The 25,739-nt window shown below is 37.4% G+C and overlaps 1 protein-coding gene across 1 annotated transcript in view; it reads left to right on the top strand.

The window, feature by feature from the left end:
* The window catches only part of LOC307150245 (cilia- and flagella-associated protein 337-like), a 28,130-nt gene extending 9,484 nt beyond the window's left edge, over positions 1-18,646 (top strand). The window contains exons 14-27 of the mRNA XM_079857224.1: positions 1,193-1,347; positions 1,486-1,588; positions 8,198-8,304; positions 8,389-8,468; positions 13,909-13,963; positions 14,053-14,098; positions 14,915-14,974; positions 15,085-15,241; positions 15,376-15,474; positions 15,554-15,612; positions 15,722-15,860; positions 15,932-15,971; positions 16,114-16,202; positions 18,543-18,646. Coding sequence (XP_079713350.1) covers positions 1,193-1,347; positions 1,486-1,588; positions 8,198-8,304; positions 8,389-8,468; positions 13,909-13,963; positions 14,053-14,098; positions 14,915-14,974; positions 15,085-15,241; positions 15,376-15,474; positions 15,554-15,612; positions 15,722-15,860; positions 15,932-15,971; positions 16,114-16,202; positions 18,543-18,628 — 1,275 coding nt within the window. The 3' untranslated portion in view covers positions 18,629-18,646. The remainder of the gene's footprint in view (positions 1-1,192; positions 1,348-1,485; positions 1,589-8,197; positions 8,305-8,388; positions 8,469-13,908; positions 13,964-14,052; positions 14,099-14,914; positions 14,975-15,084; positions 15,242-15,375; positions 15,475-15,553; positions 15,613-15,721; positions 15,861-15,931; positions 15,972-16,113; positions 16,203-18,542) is intronic.
* The last annotated feature ends 7,093 nt before the right edge of the window (positions 18,647-25,739 follow it).

Below are 25,739 nucleotides of genomic sequence, written 5' to 3'. Positions count from 1 at the left end.
AAAATTAGTAAAACCAAATGCAACATTTATAGACTGCACCACTTGTTTATTAAGGGATAGTTCACCCAAAGATTGAAATTAATTTACTCATTCTCAAGTTATTGTAAACTCGAATGACTTTCTTTCATCTATATCCTGAACACAAGAGGGGGATTTTTTTAAGCAAATGTGTATCACTCTTGTCCAGAGCCTGTCTACGGAGAGCCTTGGCACTCCCTATCAAGTCTTATTGTACATTCGTTGGTTGTAGTTCCACCAGAGTTCCACTGGGGGCGATCACCCATGAGTGCAAAATGAATGGGAGTCTATGACGTCATTGACACTTTAAAAGACTTTTTAAAGCAAATAAGTGACTCTAAAAAATCTAACACCCAGCAAAGTGTAATTTCTTTGCATCTCCTTTCGAATACAACATTCAAATTACTAGAAAAAAATTATATCCTGAGAAAAGTGGATTTTGAGGGGTATAGCGCCATAGACCTCCATTCATCCTGCACTCGTCCTGCGAGCGCCCCCGCATGGACAGAGACGTGTTACTGCAGCCAGTCCAGAAACCGGAAGTAACCAGAGAGTGCCAATTCTCTTCATATTAGACATTCTCTGTCTTGTCAGTATAATGAAGGTGAATAAGGACAAGGCTGTCAAGCTCTAAAATGACAAAAAGCACCACCACCACCACCACAAAAAAAAAAAAAAGAAAAAAAGAAAGAAATAGTTAAATCCAGTCTCTCCTTGATGCATTTATGAGAAAAGTAATGTCCAGTTTGTGAAGGAATCATTCTTTGAGTTAAATTGTTCTTTTCTATGAATCAGTTGATCTAGTCAACTGAACCTGAACCGGACTGACCTTACAGACTCAATGATTCGGTCACACTAAAGTGAAGATTAGCATGGAATAGTCTGTTCATTACTCAAAACTATTCAGAAGACTTGCAATGTGGTGTGGACCACTTTTATGAAACTATTACTTTTGAATCCTTTTCGAAGCTTGACAGCCTCAGTCCACGTTTACTTTCATTTTTTTTTTGACAACAGTGGGCAGAATATTGTTTCAAATTCTCCATTTGTGTTTCACGTTAGAAACAACATGAGAGTGAGTAAATGATGACAGAATATTCATTTTCTGTGAAATATTCCTAGTTATGTGCAATATAAATAGGAAAATGTATTATTTTATTGATTTATTTGATAGATATGGCACATTAAGGATGAGACGTGTCTGTTTACTGCCAATCCAGAGGCAAGTAATATCAAGGGAGAATTGTCTGTGTGCCTCTACTCTTCAGCTGTGAAGGGGCTCTACATCGCCACAGATTCTCTCGCCTTACTATCCCTTCAGAAAAAAAAGTATGTTATATAACAAAGATGAGTATCAGTTGGCTGTAAGACATTAGGTTGTGTGATGTGTATTTAGCTACAATGTTCTTGTCATTTAGTTGTCATGCATTTTGCTTCCTTTCTCCTTTCGTATGCCATCTGTTGTAGAGCACAGCCTAAGAGAAATCAGATTCTGTCCCATGAAGAGCCAGTGTTGTGCTGCGGTTACAGTGAGGAGCTGAGGCAGGCGGTGAGCTGCTCTGAGGGCTCGGTGAGTGCTTTTGACAAGTATCTGTATGCAGGGCCGTTTGAAGGAATTTGGGGGCCCAAGCAAAATGGACATGGAGGCCCCCCCACGCACGCACGCACGCACGCAAAGCCTACAGGAACCACATCATAGCCATATAGTTCACACACTTTATATAAATAAATTTTTTTACAGTGCAAATACTGCTGTTGCATATACTGTGCATAAAATTTGAACATTTTCAACAATTGAACATTTGCAGTAACCTTGAAGTAACTGTTCAAGATCCATTGGTAACTTATAAAAATAATGTAATATTTGCATAAACTGTCACTACCATATATGCCGACACTAGCACATTAAGATAAGCTATGAAAAAATCATGTTCCTCTGCCTTTTTCTGGTTAAATAATGTTTATAGATGGGTTACAAAGTATTTATTAAGTAAAAAGACTGTTTGCTAACAGTTAAATGACAATTAACTAAAGATTAAATAACAATTTACCATCTATTAATGATGGTTATTATAAAGTGTTACCGAAAAGATATGTTAGCATTTCCATATTTTGATATTAGAAGAGAAGGGATGCAGCTGCTTTCACATTCACAACTACCAATGCTTAAAAACATCCCGAGCTAATGTTTGATATGCACGGAATTTATTGAGTGGTTTTCCTAACCCCCATTTGGTAAATAGATTATCACGGTGGAATAGTTAGTATAGCATGCTATCTATGCCACTTTCATCAAAACCTATTACAAAGCTATAGCAATGTCATGTCATTAAATACGATAAACAGTGATTCTGGAACAGATCTGCGTTAAAAAATCCCGTTAAAAAAACATATTACAGTAACTTATGTAACCATATTCCGTCCGTTCGAAAAAAAAGTTGCACTAACTGTTCGTTACAAGCAGCATTTGCCGTCAGGCAGACAGCTAACATAAACATATTTTTGCTAGCCTACCTGCTGCAAAATTACACCATTTGTACAAGACAAATAGAGTTATTTATCCAGTGTAATTTATCACTTACCACTATCTTGTTTTACTTGCATAATTCCGCTTCATGATGACTGCCGAGGAGGTTTTGTATTTTGCGGCAGCAGAGATCGCGTGGTTGGCTGGCTGCGGTCAGCGACTACTGAGGGGCCCCTTGAGGGGGATCCCGATAACAGTGTCATTGCACTTTACTGCATTGACTATCAAAGGGGCGCTCACATAGTTTGTCGTTGCATTTTATTCTTAACCAGTCATTGTCTTGGGGCCCCAGGCCAGCTCGGGGCCCCAAGCAATTGCTTGGTTTGCTTGCCTTGTCGCGACGGGCCTGTCTGTATGAAATACATTGAGGACACAGATGCTCTGTTCCTCATGCTCATAGGTCGGTTTGTGGAAGAAGTCTCTTGAGCTCAGCAGGGCTGCATTTATTAGATTAAAAATCCAGTACTATTGTGAAATATTATTGCAATTGAAAATCACCTTTTTCTCTTTTAATATATTTTAAAGGCACAATATGTAACTTTTTTGCTTTAAAATGAGCAAAAATCACTATATCTATGTTATATATTTTTTTTAGTTGTGTACTTACATTATCCCAACTGTTTCCAACAACTTTCAAACCAGGAGAAATTTTTATTTAATTTTTAGACACGGGACGTTTCTTTATTTCCGGTTTGTCGCAGTCAATGGCGTCATATCCGCGTTGTCCCTGGTTTCCGCTCGTACTGCCATGGTAACCAGAGCTATGAGCAGAGCCCTCTGATTAACCAAAGCGACAGACGCAGACAACTGTGGAGTTCGCAATGTCTATTTGCACGCTGTTGTTGTTTCGTTCAAACATTATGGACCATGGCAAGTAGAGCCCGACCGATATGGATTTTTGGGCGCCGATGCCGATACCGATAAAAAAAAGCCAGATACCGATATATCGGCCGATATTATTTATGTGTATATTATAATACAGTAGCAATATTATTTATGTGTATTATAGTACAGTAAGTTTGGACACACTTTACAATTGGTGTGTACAAACTTTTGATGGGTACTAGAGCCCGACCGATAAAGGATTTTGAAGGCCGATACCGGTACAAATATTTGTTGGTTTTAAAATCCGATATTCCGATATATCGGACGATATTTTTTATTTTTTTTCAGAAACGCGCAACAAAACATTAACAAATTTCCCTAACATTAGTTATTTGTAGTTATTTATGAGTTTTAACTAAAATAATATGATAATGCATTTTAAAAAGAAACTTGTTTCTTTTATTGTCACAACAGAACAGAGGAACATCAATATATATTAAAGTTCTGATAAATAAAATGTATAAAAATACAAACTTAAGATTTTTTTTTAAGACTAAACGTTTAGTCCTTTGAACAAAAACAACAATTTCACATTCAAATTGACAACAAATTCAAATTGTCATAATTTACTCTCTCAAGTTGTTTTTTTCTTCTGTTGAAAATAAGTTATTTGGACGAATGTGGGTAACCAAACAGTTGATGTACCCCAGTGACTTCCATAGTATATTTTTCTCCTTTGGAAGTCAATGGGGACCAGCTACTGTTTGGTTACCCACATTCTTCAAACTATTAATATTAGAAAAATATTAGAAGGAAATTAATACAGTTGGAACAACATTAGAGTGCCTGTAAATAATGAGATCATTTTTATTATTGGGTGAACTATCCCTTTAAGGACAAGCGGCAATGTGTTTACAATTGCTACTGTCTCTTTAAGAGCTGAGCACGACACGTCTAATGTACACGCATTTGACAAGCAGATTTTCTCTCAATTTTGCCTTCACTTTAGACAACCGACTTTGTTTATGTAAATCTTGTGTGTATTTAACAGTTTTAGCACAATAATACTCGAAAGATAACTTAGTCCAGTATCCAGGCGCTGGTAGAAAGGCTTTTAGTGCATGTGAGCTTCACATGTACGCGCTGAGAAACGCACACGTTAGAACAGCGCATCAGCATTTAAAATTAAATGTTTAACCGACAAAGCATTAAAGCACATGCACATTATGAACTTTTGTGAACTGCAGTGTTAACATTTTATGTGAATATAGCCTACGTCGCGTTGTTCCGCTTCACTCTTGGCTTATTTAACCGCAGCAAAACTGGACATGAGTCACAAATTTTGTCATCCTTATTTGAGTTAAGAGAACTGATAGGGATGTTCTTTTAATTGTTATTCAAGCAATGTATGTCTCGTGAGTCGTTACCAACTCACCATGAACACACTTCACCGCTGATCTCACTCGCGGTTCTCTCTGCCCGACTCTGGCTGGATCAGCAGGTTGCAGGATGTGTGGCGCGTTATACACGAGTGTTGCCAACAGGGACGGTGTAGAGTGCCCTCTGGTGGACAAACTATACAACGCCAACACTCATAACATGGTTGAAGGGTGTTTCGTCCGTTTTTATTTTATTTTTGAAATATTCATTTATCGTAACTTATTCATTTATTTTAACTAATCAATGTTATATAGTTCAACAATGATACAATTTTATAATATGATCTGTATGTTATTCTAATGTTGATCTAGCTTACTGCTAGTCTCATACAGACAAACTAACACATTAATTTCAACACACTCAAATGCAGTTTAGTGTGATAGTGTAATGTTAGACCAGGTGAAACAGCGCTGCGTTACCTCACAAGTTTAATTTGTCTAATAAACTGACCTGTGAGTTGTAATTCTGCACTTGCGTGTAGTTCGGTAGAATGAAATGCCCATATTCCTTTTATATCCGCGGGACTCGCGTCGCGTGTGGAGCTGATAGCTGTCTCTTAATCCCGAACTGCTTCATATCACAGTCATGATAAAAGCATCGATGTATTCACTCATCCATAAACATTATTAGATCGGTCGGCTTGACGTTGACGACAAGATCCATAATTCTTAGCATGTGTTGCGTCATCAAACTACGCCTTTGTTATTGTAAAGAGGTTAGCGACCCCTAGTGGAGAAAAATTCCATACTGTGGCTTTAAAATGTAAAGCAAATTTTTCAGCAATCTTCAGTGTCGCTTGACCCTTCAGAAATCATTCTAATATGCTGATTTGGTGCTCAAGAAACATTCCTTATTGTTCTCAATGTTGAAAATAGTTTTGTGGAAAACATGATACTTTTTTTCAGGATTTTTTGATTATAAAGTCCGAAAGAAAACCATTTATTAGAAATATATCTTGTAACAGTGTAAAATATTTGACTGTCTCTTTTGATCAAGTTAATGTGTCCTTTGCTGAATGAAAGTATTCATTTATTAAGCTGACTGACTCCAAACCATACATAAAAAAATACAAGTACTTAATACGTCTTGTGTGCTATATTCCAGTTCTTATAAGTCATATGATAGCTTTGTGTGGGTAACAAATTGAAATTTATGGGTGCAGGTTTGTTTGTCTTTTAGTAGGGTTTTTGGTTGAAGTTAGCTAAATTGTGACTAAAATCGCTTATTATTGTGAGTAGTCAAGGTTCCTTTAACATTCATTTTTCTTCTTAAAGGACAATTCCGGTGAAAAATGAACCTAGGGGTAATTAACACATGGTTACTGAGTCGATCGTTCCCTGGGATGGTTTTCATGATAATCGAATGTAAAGAGTTTTATCTCTAAAAACAGATTATCTTATAACGCTAGTATACGGGGCACAGAATAGGTAAAAGTAAATCGCTAGTTAACACCACTAACAAGGCTCAAAATAGCCTCACACTAACACGGTAGCATAATGAGGGTCCCTCCATGCAAACCGAAGCATTGAGAACTTTGTAAGTGTACAGACAGTTTAATAAGAAGATACTTTATAAAGACAGTACATTACGCGTTTACAGGCAGGAGCCATCTTGGAAAACAGTCTCGACTAGTCGAGCCACGAACACCGTGCTAAGTGAGATGAACTGTGACTTGGAATCTCATATGGTCCGTTGTTTCCGGAAGAAAGCACTGAACGCAACAGAGAAAATAAATAAATAAAAAATAAAATGATTATTTAATAAAAATAAAGATAATTTCTTCGTTTTAAAAAAGCGTTCGTGGCTCGACTAGTCGAGACTGTTTTCCAAGATGGCTCCTGCCTGTAAACGCGTAATGTACTGTCTTTATAAAGTATCTTCTTATTAAACTGTCTGTACACTTACAAAGTTCTCAGTGCTTCGGTTTGCATGGAGGGACCCTCATTATGCTACCGTGTTAGTGTGAGGCTATTTTGAGCCTTGTTAGTGGTGTTAACTAGCGATTTACTTTTACCTATTCTGTGCCCCATATACTAGCGTTATGAGATAATCTGTTTTTAGAGATAAAACTCTTTACATTCGATTATCATGAAAAGCATCCCAGGGAACGATCGACTCGGTAACCATGTGTTAATTACCCCTAGGTTCATTTTTCACCGGAATTGTCCTTTAAAGCTTCACTGTGTTAATTTTTTTTTTCCCCCATCTAGCGGTGAAATTGTATATGACTACCCAGTGAATATTAGTTTCTGTTCCTTTCAATTCCGAGGGCGTTTAAACTCCTACGGTGGCCGTATTATTCCAAGATTAACATGGCTTCCAGTTATCGACTTCGTCCATGACAATAATAAACAATAATACGTCTAAAATGAATAAAACTACAGGACAGATGTCAGGAGGTAAACGTCACCCTTGGGATCGGCTATCCCAGCATAATCAGATTAGGGTAACGTTACAATGTGTAAAATAACAAAAATTTCCAGTGTCCTTTTTTTTATATAGCTTAAAAAATTGCACATTTAAAACTATTCATTACCTGTGATCCGTCGCAGCACAGATTTATGTTACAAGGTAAACAATACTTTTTCACCATTGACGCGAGGATGAAGTTATACTAGAGGTCGTTCTGAAGTTATGCACAACCATGCTATGGTTAGACAAGCAACTATAAAACATAGAATTTACACAAATGAATTACAACAGGCTGAATTACCTGTCGAGAAGAAAGCAGGACACCTCGGCGTCCGTTTTAAAATCTTTTCTCCTCATGAGCTCTTTCCATCTGGGAAAAGTTACTCCAATATTGACTTTGGCGCGTTGCCTGTCACGTTGACGTTTTAATTCTCTTTCAAATGTGAGTGAACGCACACACACACACACACACACACACACACACACACACACACACACACACACACACACACTATCTTTCAAATCTGCCGGCACTCGCGAGCTCGCGAGTAATCTCCCCCTCGCATTCGTCACGGTGTCACTGAGTGAAAAACGCAAAAGGCAAAGCTTGAATTTACAGGTATGTCCCTCTTTGGCTAAAGTAGTTTCAAGATGGAGGGGCAACATGGCGACCGGCATTCGAACCCCTCACCCGTATGTACTTTCAATGGCAGATTATAAACTTACGAGAATACTTTATTACCTGAAAGAAGTAAATATACATTAATGAGCACATATATTTTTGAAAGTGTTTTTTGCTAAGAATCAACTAAAAAAGTTACACAGTGTAGCTTTAAGATCCAAATAATAGATAGGCCTATACATTTTTATCCAGAAGTGTTTTAAAAGTAATTCATGACAGGCTGAGCTGTTTTTTGTAAAGCAGCAGTCCCTCTTTTCTAAATGTAGTACTTTAACATATTTACTTGAATTCAGGTTGTCAAAGTCTGGGATGTGGAGACTGGAGCTCTGATGTTTGAGTTTGGAGATGCTCATGGAGAGTCTGCAATTACCTGCATGGCTTTTGACTCTAGTGGAAGGAGGTTGTTAAAGCTAATTTAAATATATGACATTGCATAATATATACTGTTTTGTGCAGTTTTTTCTTTCTTTCTTTTTTTCATCAGGCTAGTGACTGGTGGAAGAAATGGCTGCCTTAAGATGTGGAACTTCAACAATGGCCAGTGCGTGAAGATATTCGAGAGAGGTCAATAATTCCTTATAGTTCTTAATGTGCATTTGATTGATTTGCTTTGCTCCTGAGTACGGTTGGGAACCGAAAATCGGTTCTTATCCAGAACCGTTAGTGTTTTTGAAAAATACCGGAACCGTACGAAATTCCTAAGTTTCAGTTCCGAAAACGGCTCTGGTGCGATGTGTGGGCGAAGTGCTGGGAGGAGGGAGCTTATCCTTTTATAGAGCTGGTAAGTCCCACCCCCTTCCGCTAATCCCACTGGACCTCTAGGTTGAAAAATCGTCAATGCAAGTGAATGGGAGAAAATAATTATTTTCTGGTCCTGTTTGAATTGTGCCATGAATGTGAACATATGTTGTCTGTGAATTTTTTATAGAATCTTTCATGTTACGAGTTTGACAGTATATTGTATGATTCTTTGGCTAGCAGTTGTGGAAAAGACATAACGAGAAAGACTACATGTCGCCTATGTGACGTCACCCCATAAAGTTGACTTACCCGTGGTTTTCGCCAACCTCAACGATTTTGTCCTCTCCCTGAAAGAAGGCGGTGAAGTGCACCAAAGACACAGTCATGTTTAGCGGGATCCGTGAGCTAGTGTCCGTGTGCTAGTGGTGGTGACATTTCAAACGCATCGAAAGCAGCGAAGAGTTGTAGTCCACAAAGTGCTCTCACACAAAGTCTAACCGTATCAAACTTCTACCCGCTAAATTGTAGCATTCTTCACACGAAAGATTATATAAAAAATTCACAGACAACATATGTTCACATTCATGGCAAAATTCAAACGGGACCAGAAAATAATTATTTTCTCCCATTCACTTGCATTGACGATTTTTCAACCTAGAGGTCCAGTGGGATTAGCGGAAGGGGCGGGACTTACCAGCTCTATAGCGATGTCTCAGCTCATGAATATTAAAATAGTAATGAATGCACTGGCCCTCGCATTACTCATATACGCTTTATACGCGTCAGATATCAACGCAGAGAGAGTATAAAGACAGTAGAGCTGCACGATTAATCTTTAAACGATCTCGATTCAAACACCCACGCAATCTTATTCCTAAATGACAAAAATTTCACACCGGAACATTCAAATCTGTTTGCGCTGTCGTTCAGAGAGCAGTTGTCAATATACAGTACAGGTCAAAAGTTTGGAAACATTACTATTTTTAATGTTTTTGAAAGAAGTTTCTTCTGCTCATCAAGCCTGCATTTATTTGATCAAAAATACAGAAAAAAAAAAAAAAAAAGTAATATTGTGATATATTATTACAATTTAAAATAATTGGTTTTCAATTTATTATACTTTAAATTATCATTTATTTCTGTGATGCAAAGCTGAATTTATTACTCCAGTCTATCACATGATCCTTTAGAAATCATTCTAATACGATGATTCATTATCAAAGTTGGAAACAGTTCTGCTGCTTAATATTTTTTCATAACCTGTGATACTTTTTTAGGATACTTTGATGAATAAAAAGTAAAAAAAAAACAAAAAAACAAATGTTTTAAAAATAGAAATCTTTTGTAACAACAACACACACTACTGGTCAGTAATTTTTTTTTTCTTTCTTTTTTTGAAATAAATCAATACTTTTATTCAGCAAGGATGTGTTAAATTGAGAAAAAGTGATAGTAAAGAAGATTTATATTATTAGAAAATATTTTTTTATTTTGAATAAATGCAGTTCTTTTCAACCTTTTATTCATCAAATATATTAGGCAGCAGAACTGTTTCCAACACTCATAATAAATCAGAATATCAGAATGATTTCTAAAGGATCATGTGATAGACTGTAATGGAGTAATGATGCTGAAAATTCAGCTTTGCATCACAGGAATAAATTATTTTTTAAAGTATATTCAAATAGAAAACTATTGTTTTAAGTTGTAATAATATTTCACAATATTACTGTTTTTTTTCTGCATTTTTGATCAAATAAACGCAGCCTTGATAAGCATTAGAGACTTCTTTCAAAAATATAAAAAAAATCGTAATGTTTCCAAACTTTTGACCTGTACTGTATATGAAACAGCTTTACTTTCACAGTCTTTTCAACCACACAGAAGTACTGAGATAAAAGTTTATAGTTCGAGTAAATCACCTTTTGAAAGTCGCTGCCTTCAAATAACGAGTGTATCGATTACATCTGATGCTTCAAAACATTCATAAAGACGACTGTTAAAGCTGCAGTCTGTAACGTTTTAAAGTTCAGAATTTAAATGTATATAATGAGCGAGTATATCATGAATGCCTTTTTTCAAACCGTGTTTTTGTCTTATCCTGATTCACTACGGTAAGCCTGTAATAAGCGTTTAGACTCGGACTACTTTACACCGGTCGAGTCGGCACTGCTGCGGAGTAGCCCAGTGCCTGCGTGACTCGCCCGCATCGTAGACATCAGGGGCGTAGCCATCATTTCAAAAGTGAGGGGGACAGAATGCCAAGCGTAATACCAGTTTATTTTTTTGCAGACCTTTGTTGAAAGGTTTTTGCTTAAAGGTGGGGTATGTGATTTGCAAAACGGCCGGCAGATTTTGAAAATACACAACTCAAATGGTCCTACCTTCTTTCCTTTGACTCCACCCATTCGAAGAACATGGACATGGATGGGGGGAGGGGGTATGGTGCGACCGTTTGATTGACGAACTTACTGTCCAATGATTCTAGGTGGTCTTGGAAATGATTGGCTGGAGTTTTTCGAGTCCTGCCCGTCCCACAGATGATTAAATTGCTTAATTTTCATTTCAGTGCTTTTAACTCAGTGGCTGTGAGTGGGTTAGGAATAGGATTTCAAGTGATTTAGAAAAAAATGGCCAAAAAAGAGAATCACATACCCCACCTTTAATTGGCTTAAAGCTACACTGTGTGATTTTTACCCCCATCTAGCGGTGAAATTGTATATGACTACCCAGTGAAAATTAGTTTCTGTTCCTCTCAATTCCGAGGGCGTTTTCACTCCTACGGTGGCCGTATTATTCCAAGATTAACATGGCTTCCAGTTCGACTTCGTCCATGACAATAATAAACAATACGTCTAAAATGAATAAAACTACAGGACAGATGTCAGGAGGTAAACGTCACCCTTGGAATCGGCTATCCCAGCATAATCAGATTAGGCTAACGTTACAATGTGTACAAAGTAAAAGCAATTAAAAATAACTAAAATTTCCAGTGTCCTTTTTTTTATATAGCTTAAAAAATTGCGCCTTTAAAACTATTCATCACCTGTGATCGCAGCACAGATTTATGTTACAAGGTAAACAATACTTTTTCACCATTGACGCGAGGATGAAGTTATACTAGAGGTCGTTCTGGCGTTATGCACAACCATGCTATGGTTAGACAAGCAACTATAAAACTTCGAATTTACACAAATGAATTACAACAGGCTGAATTACCTGTCGAGAAGAAAGCAGGCAACCTCGGCGTCCGTTTTAAAATCTTCTCCTCATGGGCTCTTTCCATCTGGGAAAAGTTACTCCAATATTGACTATGGTCTTGCTGATTTGTCTGTCGAGTTGACGTTTTAATTCTCTCTTTCAAATGTGAGTACGCACGCACACACACGCACACACACACACACACACACACTATCTTTCAAATCTGCCGGCACTCGAGAGCTCGCGAATAATCTCCCCCTCGCATTCGTCACGGTGTCACAGTGAAAAACGCAAAAGGCGAAGCTTGAATTTACAGGTATGTCTCTCTTTGGCTAATGTAGTTTCAAGATGGAGGGGCAACATGGCGACCGGCATTCGAACCCCTCACCCGTATGTACTTTCAATGGCAGATTATAAACTTAAGAGAATACTTTATTACTTGAAAGAAGTAAATATACATTAATGAGCACATATATTTTTGAAAGAACTAAGTGTTTTTTGCTAAGAATCAACTAAAAAAGTTACACAGTGTAGCTTTAATATGCTATTTATGTTTAAAGCAATAAAACAGAAAGAAAGAAAGAAAAAAGAAATGCAGATGTTCTGTACTTTATACTGCACATAGCCTAGTATTGTATATTGTACTATATTGTTTACATATTTCAAATGGTTTTATGTGTAGGCTACGTCAAACTTCAAGCTTTTAAAACTACTTCAAATTTTCTGGTTAGAACACAATTCGGATATCACATGACAACTTACAGTGCTTGACTTTTTCGGGAAAAAGGAGTGAAGAGTTTTTTGCCGTTTTGAACTCATTGCGACCTCTATGAAAATGAAGGATACAGCACGGGTGTCACGAGATACGGATATGAACCCAAACACAGACAGTGATAAATAAAACATGGATTTATTAAACAGACAGAAAACAAAGACCCTTGAGGGTGCAAACGAACATTGACAGGACTAGACTAATAAACTTGACAATAACATGAGACTAGAACTAACAGGCAGGATACAAACTCCGATCACAGGAATAAACAGCTCACAGAACAGGATGACAAGATACAAAACGAACAAGCACCGAGTAACAAACACAAGGACATCATCACCAGGGCACAGGTGACACCGATGAACAATCAAGGCTAACGAGGAGAACAAGGGGGCGTGGTAAACAACACAAGACAACGCAATCACATGCCCAAAACACAGGCCATGTGTTTGCACACACAACATGAGAACAAATCTTGACAGCGGGTGCGAGCATGGGCGTGTCGTGACGCACGAGTGACTGATTACCATGGAAACGTGAAACTCACGTATAGACTATCTTGACTCTTTGAATTTTAAATCTGGATGTATACACATTGGCCCGCGAAAACCTCAACTTGTCGTGAACACACTTGCCCTACGAAAAAGTGCGGGGGACGAATTTACATTTTATAAAAGTTTTATAATCCCCCACGTAATCTACGCCCATGGTAGACATAAACAGAGAGAAGTAGGTCCGGCTACAATGTTCTTCCGCAAGACTGCCAGAGCGCTGATTCATCCAGTAATGAAACAAGTGAAGTCTTTATGAATCAATCATTCAAACCCATTTTAAAAATATTACGTTTCACCGGTCTGGATCTTACATGTGTGTTCAAGCATATTCTACCCTTTCTGAGAGGGTATTCTCCACTGCTGGAGATGCAATAGGTCCCAAATTATCCTAGAGAATGCAGAATTGTTTATTTTCCTTCAGAAAAATAGCTAAATAATATGTTGAATTTGTTGACATTACCAGTCTGTTAAACTCATTTGACAAGTATAAGAAGTAAACTCAAAAAGGATTGTGCGTTTTCCCCTTACTATTATTTTTTATTAGTTGTTTTAATCATTTTTTTTTTAATGGGAACTGGAACCGAAACCGGAATCATTTGTCGGAACCGGAATCGGAAACCAGAACCGATTCCCAACCCTACTCCTGAGTATGACTGATTATTCAGAGTATGTTATATCCCACATTCCCTATAAAGCTGTTGTGAAGTAAAGCCCTTCATTATGTTTTTTTTCCCAGATGGAAAATGTGCACAGATTTGTGACTGCCTCTACCTGACACTGCACATGAACGCGTAAGTCTGCTGACTGCAAGCGCCATAATCTTCATGGATATTAGTATCCTCATTTTTTGGCTGATTCACTTTTTTGTTACTTTTGGCAGATTTGTGATTTCTGTTGGTTGGGACCGCAGGATCGACATTTACTTGGTGAGTATAAAGTGACCAGCCTGCTTCCCTTACGACCTTTTTTTAAATCGGCATAATTCCCCAGATGGCTCTCATAAAATGGTTGACTGCCGTGACCCGTTTCTTCCCCCTGGTACTCTCGCCTTTATTGCCATTTACTTCGATGTTTCTCCCTCCTCAAAAGTGCTTGAGTGCTGTTTGGTGTGGTTTATTCCTCCATTCCCTTCTGACAGTCCATTATTCCATCTATTACAAGAGCTTTTGTTCACTTTAGAAAAGAGAATCCGAGCTTCGTGAAAAAAGATACCCTAAATCTATCTATGATTTTGGTGATTTAATTGCTGAATGGCATGTAATTAAAAAATATTGTATGGTTGTCACGGTTATGAAATATATATATGTATAACATTGTTCTAGTTGTTTTTGGATATTTGAATCCAAAAATAGATATTGTGCCTTTAAATGAATGAATTAAAATTATTCTCCAAATTAAAAATTAATTAGATTAATCCCATAACCAACCAAATACATTTATGTACTTGCCGAGGGACACAGCTGTCGAGTTTATGACAAAAATAAAATCTTTTAAAAAATGTTCAAACATTTTCTGAACTATCTTTTTCTTGCCACCAAATTACAGAAAATCAAGGATGTGTAATTAGTACTTTAACTTGTTGGTCAGGTTGCCTTTTATCTGAATGGACCATTCTTTGCCAGACTAAGCCACAATATGCACCAAATTTAACGCCAGAGACTGTGAACAGAATAGTGCAGAATTGCCAGTGATTACTTTTGAAGCTAAACACGTTATTTATTTATTTATTTATTTTTTGACAGGACACCAAAGAAGAAAAACCGCACATTCAGAGACCAAAACCTTCTTGGCAGAACGATGTGGTATTAGCATCCTCCACAACTCACACCCATGTCTACACACACATGTACTTTGAATCCCCTTCAAATATGCAGGGGCACTTTGGGAATTGTGTTGAATGTTTCACACACAGAGGAATGGGCACAAAGAGGATATTCTGTGCATTGCTCAATGCAGACCACACTTCCTGGCCACTGGCAGCTACGATGGGGAGATCATCGTGTGGAATGTAGTGTCTGAACGCATACTGTCTCGCTTCCAGATCCCTCAACAGAGCAGCAGTCATCCTGGTATGCCAATCTTCCCATGAATCTTCAGTGAATAATGATTTCAGATTTGCTGGTCCTCAATCATATCTGTTATATGAAAACTTGGTGCATTATGCACAACTCATATGGATTACTTTTCATTTTTTTATTGATAGTTGAATGCACACCTGTGCTGAGCCTCATCTTCTTAAAAACCCGGGCGTTTGTTCCTGATTTGAGGTGTTCTGCTTGCCTTGTATCTTCAGATACTGAAGGTAAACTGGTCCTTGCGATGAATAAAATGATAGAAATCAGTTCTTATACAATTTGCTGAACGTATTTCATCTTTCAAAGGTTATGTTCATTTCTGGAGTGTTCTGGATGGCGGGAAGTTCATCACATCTTTTCAGGCTGTAAGTAGTATATTGGTAATCTTATATATCATATATTTCCTCAAGTTTGATTATAAATTCAATGTCAACAGAATGAGACAAAGGTTCTAATCAAAATCTTATGTTTAAGTCTCAGCATCAGCCGGCGATTATGAAACTGGCTTCAACGCAGGATGACAGCATGCTTTTTACAGCCGATCATGACGGCTTCATCTACGCTTATGATGTCAAGCAATATGCCCTGGGGCCTGAACAAAACCCTCCTGAAAGTAAGGACAGTCCTCATTTTATTTTTATTTGTTTGTTTATGTTGAGTCTTGATGTAGTGTTATTCTTCTAGAGGTGAACTTCTGGCGCGCACACACCAGCAGCATCACTAGGTAGGTTCAATAAGTGGAGGAAAAAAGCAAACAAAAAGTGTTTATTATTTGATGTATTTTCCTTTCTTTTTTTGTTTAGTATTTGTTATTTAAAAAAAAAGACATCTCATTAACATTATTACCATATTTTCCTCTCCTCAAGCTTGAAGATAATTGACAAGGACCAGTTTCTGCTTACCTCCTCATTGGACTTCTCAGTGCGGTTGTGGAGTATCCGTGGGGAGTTAATAGGTACATCTACAAGTTGCTTAGATGTTTTTTTGGTTTTTTTTTCAGGAAGTAACAGTTGTGGCATGTGCATTCTTTTGCCAATGTGCATCATATTAAGGCCCCGTCCACACTACTGCGTTTTCGTTTAAAAACGGAGACCTTTTGCTATGTTTGCACCTCCCATCCACACTAAAACGGCAAAAACGGAGACCCAAAATGGAGAAGTTTAGAAAACGCTGCCGACCCGTTTTTCGTTTTGAATCTCCGGAGGGCGTTTTAGTGTGGACGGGTCAAAACGGAGGACTTTAGAAACGATGACGCAGAGGCTCACGCTTGGCTCTATGATTGGGTGTCATCAGTCATGGAGTATACACAGGTAATATTCAGTACCAGTAAACTCCACCCGCTGGAACAGTTTCTTACAGTAAGAAACTCGCGCGGTAAAGCGTGCATGCTAGAAATAGAACCGACGCCTATTTTTCATGCGACACGCAAGTGTGTTGGAAGCGTTTCCAGGCAAAATAGAATAGGAAAAGATGTTTATATGTCATTTTGACACAAATACATATTAATAAATGACATTTTGATGTTTGAAAGCATTTTTTTACAGTCTATGTTTGAAAGTCTCTAGGTTTGCACCGGCACGCGCATGCCCAGTGTTGGTGAATGGTCACGTGATCCGCGTTTTCAGTCGTTTTAATGTGGATGGAGATCAATTCTAATACGCAGCTAAAACGCTGGTGTGGATGGAGATCGTATTCGTTTTAATTCTCCGTTTCTAAACGAAAACGCAGTAGTGTGGACGGGGCCTAAGTATCATATTATTCAGCAGTTCAACAACGGCACTACTAATTCTATGTAACCAGTGTAGTCCGATTCCGGAATAATGACTCTTGAGTTGGTTCTTTTTAAGTGAATCAGAAACTTTCAGGTTCACCAGTGTAGTCCAACACCTGAACAAATGACGCTAATAAATTGGCTCTATTTCAAGCTGCGATCTGTGGGGTTAAAATCCGTGATGGACGAATCAAGTACACTGTAAAGTAAATGTACAGTGTAACAAATGATCTCAAAAGGGAAATATGAATAATTAATCATAACTTGTTGTTATTTATTATACATTTTTCGAATTAAACTTAATGTAGCTGAATTAATATTACAGTCAATTAATCTGTCCGTCCAGCGAACACTCAGTATTGACAGTCTATCAATTCTCAGAAAGGATTTTTTCGTGGCCACAGAAAAATAACTCTTTCTTAGCATGTAGCAAGCAGGGAGCAGAATCAACACTCGGCTAAATCAAGAACACATAACTAATCTAACCAAACACATGCACATAATCACGCATACATGGGTTAAATGGAAAGTTAAAGTAAATGAAACCAGAAACAGAAACAGGGAATGAAGCTATGGAAAAGAGTAATTTAACCATCTAAAAGAACCATCAGTTTCTTAGTTTAAAAGCACCTGCATGATTAAAGGGATTTAATGCTTATACTGAACCTCTAGTTTATTGTACGATACTTGCAATGCCTTAGCCATTGAACGAGCATCGAGATGCAGTCCCAGGAGAAAGTCTTTATGATTCCATGAGTCTATGGTGTTGAAGATGTAATCAATTTTAAAAATCATAAAAATTTATGAACTTAACTTTTTTATCACCAAAACTTATACATGATACGTATTATTATTGTACACTATTACTGCAGATTTAGATCACAAATAACTGACAGTCATGACCTAAATATGATTTTCCTTTACAATAATAATGTTAAAATTCAGAATTAGTGACTTATTGCATCAGTCAAGCTACAACGATACAACATTTTGACCAGATCACTGAATCGGTGAGTTGTTGATTTAAGAACAGCTGCAGTCAGATTAGTCAGATTCATGAATGAACAGTTCAGTGCAATTTGTGAACCAATTCAACAGGTTCATTGGAAAGATTTGGCTCGTTCATGAATCAATCTGTCGTGTCTCAGCTTGGGTTTCTTCAGTTCAAAATAACGAGGAACGATATATTTTTATGAAATGAAGTAGAGCAAGAAGTATGATATTTTGTGAATGTACTCAGAAAAAGTAGATACTTGAAAAATGTACTTGTCAGAATCAATTTACAACATTTGTCACGTTGACCATTGCTACAATACTGACAACAGATCCTTTTTTTTTGTCAGCAAAATTTTGCAAATGTGACCGCACCTTTAGTAGACCTACAGACTAAATTCTAAATTTTCAATTTGTAGGTTCACAAGACATAAGCTATATGTGTTTGATTCACTGAAAAGAACCAATTAATTAGAGTCATTTGTTCAGGAATCAAATGTATGACAACCTAAACTACATTGAACTCTACAGGTACATTTGGACAAAATGAGAGTTGGAGCATCGACACACCATCATCTTGGAAGCACCCGGCTGTTCTCTCGGAAAATTTGCCCTAAATAAATTGGATGTTGTTCTTGAACCATTTGGAGAATATGCATGGTTTTGGTCTCTGTTGAAAGGGGACACTTTGAGGTTTGTTCCTAATCTGTCAGAATCACTGTAAGTCTTACTGTTATTGAGTAATAGAACTGTGAACACACTAAAAAAGGGGGGAAATTTTTCCGCCTACATTTTTTTTTGTAAACAGATGCCTGCAGATCACTATAGCTGGGAGGTATTAGCTGGAAAACACAGTGGGATCACAGCATGAAGCCTTACCAAGCCCAATTTAAATGATAACAATACATTGGATAATGAGTGTTTTACACAGGTTTATCTAAGTTTATGTCTAGGCGCTTCCCAAAAAAAAGGCCACTTGGAGACTCCAAATGACACTTTGTAACCACAGACACATAACATGCTGCTATTCTTGAATGCTTTACTGTACAGGCATACTTTTGGGCTCTAATGAAAGGTTACACTTAGAGCTATTTTATTCCTTATCCAGATTCACTGTCAATAATTGCTGACACATAGTAACTGAAGCATAAACACATTATAGTGGTTTTTTTTTTCAATTCTTGAAACTGAAATTTGTGCAAATAACGATACAAAACAAGTGCTATGTAGTAAAAAAAAAAAAATCAATATTAGTCTATCTATTATACGCTACATATCAAACTATTTACAAATTTATGATTAGGTTTTTCTTTGGTTATGGAACCTCTCTAGGAAAGTGAAGGATGGAGCTCCTCTCTTGATGTCCATCATATGGCTTTCTGTTACTCACAGATACTCTTTAAGGGTCACTTTTTGGGAAAAAGGCGTTTTTCAAGATGGCCGCTATTTCTGTCAAATGCTCATTATGTCAGTAGTTCAAACAGTGATGTAGGCATAACATTTTGTGAAATTACTCTCTTAAAGGGACATTACAGAGAGGCTTTAAAAGCTGCTAGATCTGCTTATTTTTCAACCCTATTAGAAGAAAATAAACATAATCCTAGGTATTTATTTGAAACGGTGGCTAAACTAACGAAAAATAAAGCTTCAAGCCCAGACATTTCCAAGCAACACAGCAGTAATGACTTTATGAACTTCTTCACTTATAAGATTGATAATATCAGGGACAAAATTATAAATATGCAACCGTCTACTACAGTATCGCATGAGGGAGTGCATTGTCTCCCTAAGGAAAAATTTGATTCATTCGTTGCTATAGGAGAGGAAGAATTTACTAAACTCATTAAATCATCTAAATCTACAACATGTATGTTAGACCCTATACCGACTAAGCTGAAAGAGATGCTTCCAGAGGTCATAGATCCTCTTCTTAATATCATTAATTCGTCTTTGTCTCTAGGATACGTACCAAAAAACTTTAAGCTGGCTATGATTGAACCGCTTGTTAAAAAAACGCAACTTGATCCTACAGAATTAGTCAATTATAGGCCGATCTCGAATCTTCCCTTTCTGTCAAAGATACTAGAAAAGGCAGTATCCTCACAACTGTGTTCCTTTCTTGAAAGAAATGATATCTGCGAGGATTTCTAGTCAGGATTTAGACCGTACCATAGTACTGAGACAGCTCTCATTAGAGTCACAAATGATTTGCTCTTATCATCCGATCGTGGTTGTATCTCTCTTATTAGTGTTACTCGATCTCAGTGCTGCATTGACACTATTGACCACAACATTCTTTTAAATAGATTAGAACATTATGTTGGCATTACGGGAAATGCACTAGCATGGTTTAAATCATACTTATCTGACCGTTATCAGTTTGTAGCAGTAAATGAAGAGATGTCTCATCGATCACAAGTTCAGTATGGCGTACCACAAGGCTCAGTACTAGGACCGCTGCTGTTCACTCTGTACATGCTACCATTAGGAGATATCATTAGGAAACATGGAATTAGCTTTCACTGTTATGCTGATGATACTCAGCTGTATATTTCTTCAAAACCTAACGAAACTTATCAATTCACTAAATTAACGGAATGCATAGCTGATATAAAAAATTGGATGACTCGTAATTTCCTACTTCTAAATTCTGAAAAAACAGAGTTTCTAATTATTGGACAAAAAACTTCCTCACGTAATAATCTAGAATACTGTCTAACACTTGATGGCTGCTCTGTTAAGTCTTCGTCGTCGGTTAGGAACCTGGGTGTGCTCTTTGATACCAATCTTTCATTTGAAAGTCACGTGTCTAGTATCTGTAAAACTGCATTTTTCCATCTTAAAAATATATCTAAATTACGTCATATGCTCTCATTGACAAATGCGGAACAATTAGTTCATGCGTTCATGACATCAAGGCTAGATTATTGTAATGCTATTATGGGTGGTTGCCCTGCACGCTTAATAAACAAACTACAGCTGGTCCAAAACGCAGCAGCTCGAGTTCTTACCAGAACCAGGAAGTATGACCATATTAGCCCTGTTCTGTCAAAACTGCACTGGCTCCCTATTAAACATCGCATAAATTTTAAAATATTGCTGATTACTTACAAAGCACTAAATGGTTTAGCTCCGCAGTACTTGAGCGAGCTCTTAACGCATTATAGTCCTTCACGTCTATTACGATCTCAAAATTCCGGCCAGTTGATAATACCTAGAATATCTAAATCGACTGCTGGCGGTAGATCCTTCTCCTATTTAGCACCAAAACTCTGGAACAGTCTTCCTACCATTGTCCGGGAAGCAGACACACTCTGTCAGTTCAAAGCTAGATTAAAGACACATCTCTTTGACCTAGCATTCACATAATACATTATAGACTTCTATAATTTAATGTTAGGCTGCATAGATTAGGTCAGCCGGAACCGGGAACACTTCCCATCAATCCTGATGTACTCGTTACATCATGAGAAGAATGGCATCTACGCTAATTTTAGTGTCTGTGTTTATCCCGAGGTTTTCCTGCAGCCTGCCGGATCCGGGCCGTATCCAGATCTGACGAAGGACCTTCACCTGGACCTGATGACAACGCAGTGCTGAAGTGCCAACTAGTCTCTCCCTATGGAGGATCCCTCTACCACTCTACAGATAAGGCGTTGTCGGGAAATTCGTTTCGCGTTCCTACCCCAAAGCAACAAAATAAAATAAAATTCTTTATCAAAATTTATAAGGAAAGACAAGTACTTTGTTTAGGCTTGGCTTGTAGTGAATTCCAAACCTGCGTATTTTCAAATGCACATAACTATAGAACTCATTCTAAATGCTCATCTGAACGCCATCAGTGTTTCTCACAGGTTCACGTTTAAAGTCTGTGTAGAGAGAATGGTGTCGTCTTAGCGGCCCCTAATTTAATAACAAATGATCGTTGCGACGGAAGCAAATCAATCAAAACTAGCTTTAGATGGAAAATAACTTAACTCTGCTATAAAGCCAAAACAATCTCTGTTACCTTAAATTATACGCTTATCTCTGTAAAGCTGCTTTGAAACAATCTACGTTGTTAAAAGCGCTATATAAATGAAGATGACTTGACTTGACTTGACTTGACATTGTGTAGGAATTTCTCCCATCTAGCGGTGAAATTGTATTTTGCATTCAAACAAATAGTGCTCTCCAGCGCCTCGCATTTTCAAATGCGTGTTGCATCTACGGTAGCCGTTATGTACCAAAAAGCTATGACAGGATGTCTTATAATAGCACTTAATTCGGGTGAACTGGTTTGTTATTTCAAACAAACTGCAACTTGACACAACGAACAAACAAATGTTACAGTTTTGAACAAACAAAACTTACAACCAATTGTTTTTAGGGCCTTCTCTACTTTACTCAATAGCTGCTATTCATCAAAGAGCCTGTTTAACTTTTAACTATAAATGTTCTACTGTCTATATAATAAAGTTCACAACCAAGCAATGAAAAAACGCTTGTAATTAACACTAGAAGTGCCGTGGCGGTCATTTTGACCATTTTGAATTTTATATCTGCAATAACTTTGTTGAAAAAATAAATACCGCCGGTACCTGACTTTTCCTAAAAGTGTCTGTATTTTCATTTAAAATGTTTTTCATATAAATTACACATAAGGCAAAAAAACAAATGAACATATTTACCTATTTCGTCCATAGACAGTCATATTGACCGCACTGAATTTCGCGGGAATTATTATAGGCTATACCAATATACACAACAATAAAATGTGGTAAAAAATACACAAAACACATTCAACAACAAATCATTTAAATGTAATGATATTCAGAACAGAACAAGAATGAAAAAATAACTATAAACAAGCCAAAATGAAATACTTTATATAGGCTACTAAATAGCGAAAGTGAAAGTAAGCGGCGTTGCTCACGTAACTCTCTAATTAGAATCAAAATGTTTCAACATTTGCGATGTATTTGGATGGTAAACTATTCTTTATTAGGTTTTGTACTTCACTCACGTTCCAAAATCGACGGGAAAAATCATCCTCTTCACATGCGCAAAAATGGTACGAATTGTACTAGGCTACTGACTATATAAACAGAGCAGTGGAATTTTTATATGTTAGGTTGACTATTTTATTATGGCTATAATGAACAGGCTGCAATGTCAAGATTGCAATGCTATTGGTGTGTGTGTGTGTGTGCAGGACTCGCAAAATCGCCTGCCCGACGTCCCGGGGCTATTGTGTTTTCCAGTCGGGCTACCAAAATGCATAACCGGCCTGCCCGACGGGCTATCTGAAATAGTGTTCGCTTCAGTCAGATTCAGCGCGTTCTTCATCTTCAATCCGAAGCGGCGCCGAGCACGTCAGAAACAGAGAGGACAGGGTGTGTGTGTGTGTTCATCTGAGTCTCATTGGTCTGCGGTGCTCGTCAATGTCAGAATGACCAATCAAATCAAAGTAGGCGGGCTTTATGTTCACAAGAAGCTGCTGAGCGCGAATTTGAGCAGAGCGACTCGACGCTTCAGTTTACGGTCAAGTGCGAGATATGTAAGTAGCTAAACTAAACATTTAATATTTGACAGCTTTTTTAGGTCATAAATGTGAAACAAATGACAAAAATAATCAGGCAAATGAATATACTTTTGTCGAATTTCGCCATTTTGAACTGAAAATAGGCCTATGTAATGACTAATAATTAGTTTACTGTCATTGTGAGGGGACATTAGCATTAACAAAGCCGTTTTCATCATAGGCACAATATTAATAATGAATGTGTACATGTTGAGAATTAATATACAATTTGTAGCCTTCAGTAAATTAAAAAAGTTCAGCTTTAGGAGAAGAGATGGCAAGATGAGGAGACTGAGAGAAAAAGAAAGAGTGATGGATAAGAAGTGAGAGCAGGTATCATCTACTGCCCGCTGACATGGTTTTAAAGCTATTTCTTATCCTTTTTTGGCCTTCAAACGTCTTGAAATGGACATATCTGAGAAATAAAAAATGTAACCCCCCTAATAACCTTAAATGTAGGACCTCTTTGATTATAAAGCCCTGTCTACGGCCCTGTATTAGGAATAAGATCAATAATGAATGTGTACATATTGTGAATGAATTCAATAAACTTAGTTAGGCTACCTAGCTTTCATAGTAGCTTTCAGTAAATTAATGCATCTGAGAAAATGATTCATAAATCAACCTATCAGTTGACCCTTTGTTTACTTTCTTCACTGACAGACAAAAATGAAAAGCCTATATCAGTCAAAGCTCAGCTTTAGGAGGTGAAGAGACAGAGCAAGAGAAAAACAAAGAGAATAGGAGTGTGATGCTGATGAGGAGAGAAAAATAATCAGCTGCCCACTTACATGGTTTTAAAGCTATTGTTATCCAATTTTTTGGGCCTTCAAAACATCTTAAAATGCGCATGTAGATCAGAGAAATCAAAATTTTCTCAGGGGTGCCCCCGAACCCCCCTAACTAGCATATCTCACATTCGGGACCTCAGTGATGAAAAAACCCTGCCATCTGCATGTTAATGAAACAAGTTAATAGTGAGCATTAAACCCTAAACTAAAGAGTTACTTATTATTATTATTTCTTTTTATCATACCCTCATTGGGGGCTGAGCCACCGACACAGACTGATTCATGTTCCATACTGGTCACACACACTTCAGTTCAGTTAGAATCAGATGCATATTTGATGATATTTGTGTTTTGAAAAAGTTTTTTATTCATTGTGTTGACTCCTAACCAATATTCTACATTAAAAATTTAGTCTTTTTATATGGGCTAGTAAAATTAATTTCGGGCCACCAAAATCTGGAGAGTGCCTGCCCGAAGGGCTACCAGCGATTTTGAAATTTTTCGAGCCCTGGTGTGTGTGTAGGCGGGCGCGGGCGCGATCGAACAGTGGAAACATGAAAACATAGGCTACTCTGTCATTTTGTTCAGGACATCTACGGATATTATTTATAAATGTATAATTAAACTTGTTTAAATGTACAGTTTGGTGTTGTTTTGTTTTTAAAAGATATCCAAATACAATAAATGCATTAATCTCTCAATTGGGTATTTATCATTAAATATATAGAGTTCGGAATGTGACCGCTTGCGGCAGTTCTAGTAGTTATGGAATTATGTAACATAGACTTACCTGTCGAGAAGAAAGCAGGCAACTTCTGCATCTCTTTTTAAAGCTTTCTCCTGCATTAGCTATCCCGACATTAACCCTTGTTTTTTGTAATCTCCGGTCACGTTTCCTTTTATGGTGTATTTTGGACTTTTTCGACGACGGGGACTCCTTATCCTGTGACTCAGCATTTGTATGGTACTCCATTATAAATAACCGTGCAGTGCAGCCTTTTAAACTTGCCGGGGCAGTGACAAGCGCCTCTCACTGCTCTGCTCCTCCGCTTCTGCTGGCTTCAGTCATGTGACGCTGGCTCTGAACGAAAACGCGTTGTGGAAACGCGTTGACTTAGTACTTTTTGTCCCTCTCTGCTATTATAGTTTTTCAAGATGGCGGAACTACATGGAAGCCTCCGTGGACCTAACCCGTCCCATATAAAGATAATAAATTCTTCATTTACGAGGATAAGTCAGATAATTAGCAGAGGTATTTGTATACCATTGAGGACATATTTATGAATAAAAATATTGATTTTAGATAATAAAATACCTAAAAAAAACTACACATTGTCCCTTTAAGAATGTTTTTTTTGGAAAACGGTGCTTGTC

Source organism: Squalius cephalus, assembly GCF_949319135.1.
Source record: "Squalius cephalus genome assembly, chromosome: 22".
Taxonomy (NCBI): Eukaryota; Metazoa; Chordata; class Actinopteri; order Cypriniformes; family Leuciscidae; genus Squalius; species Squalius cephalus.
Note: the sequence above shows the minus strand (reverse complement) of the source record. Positions and strands in the feature narration are given on the sequence as shown.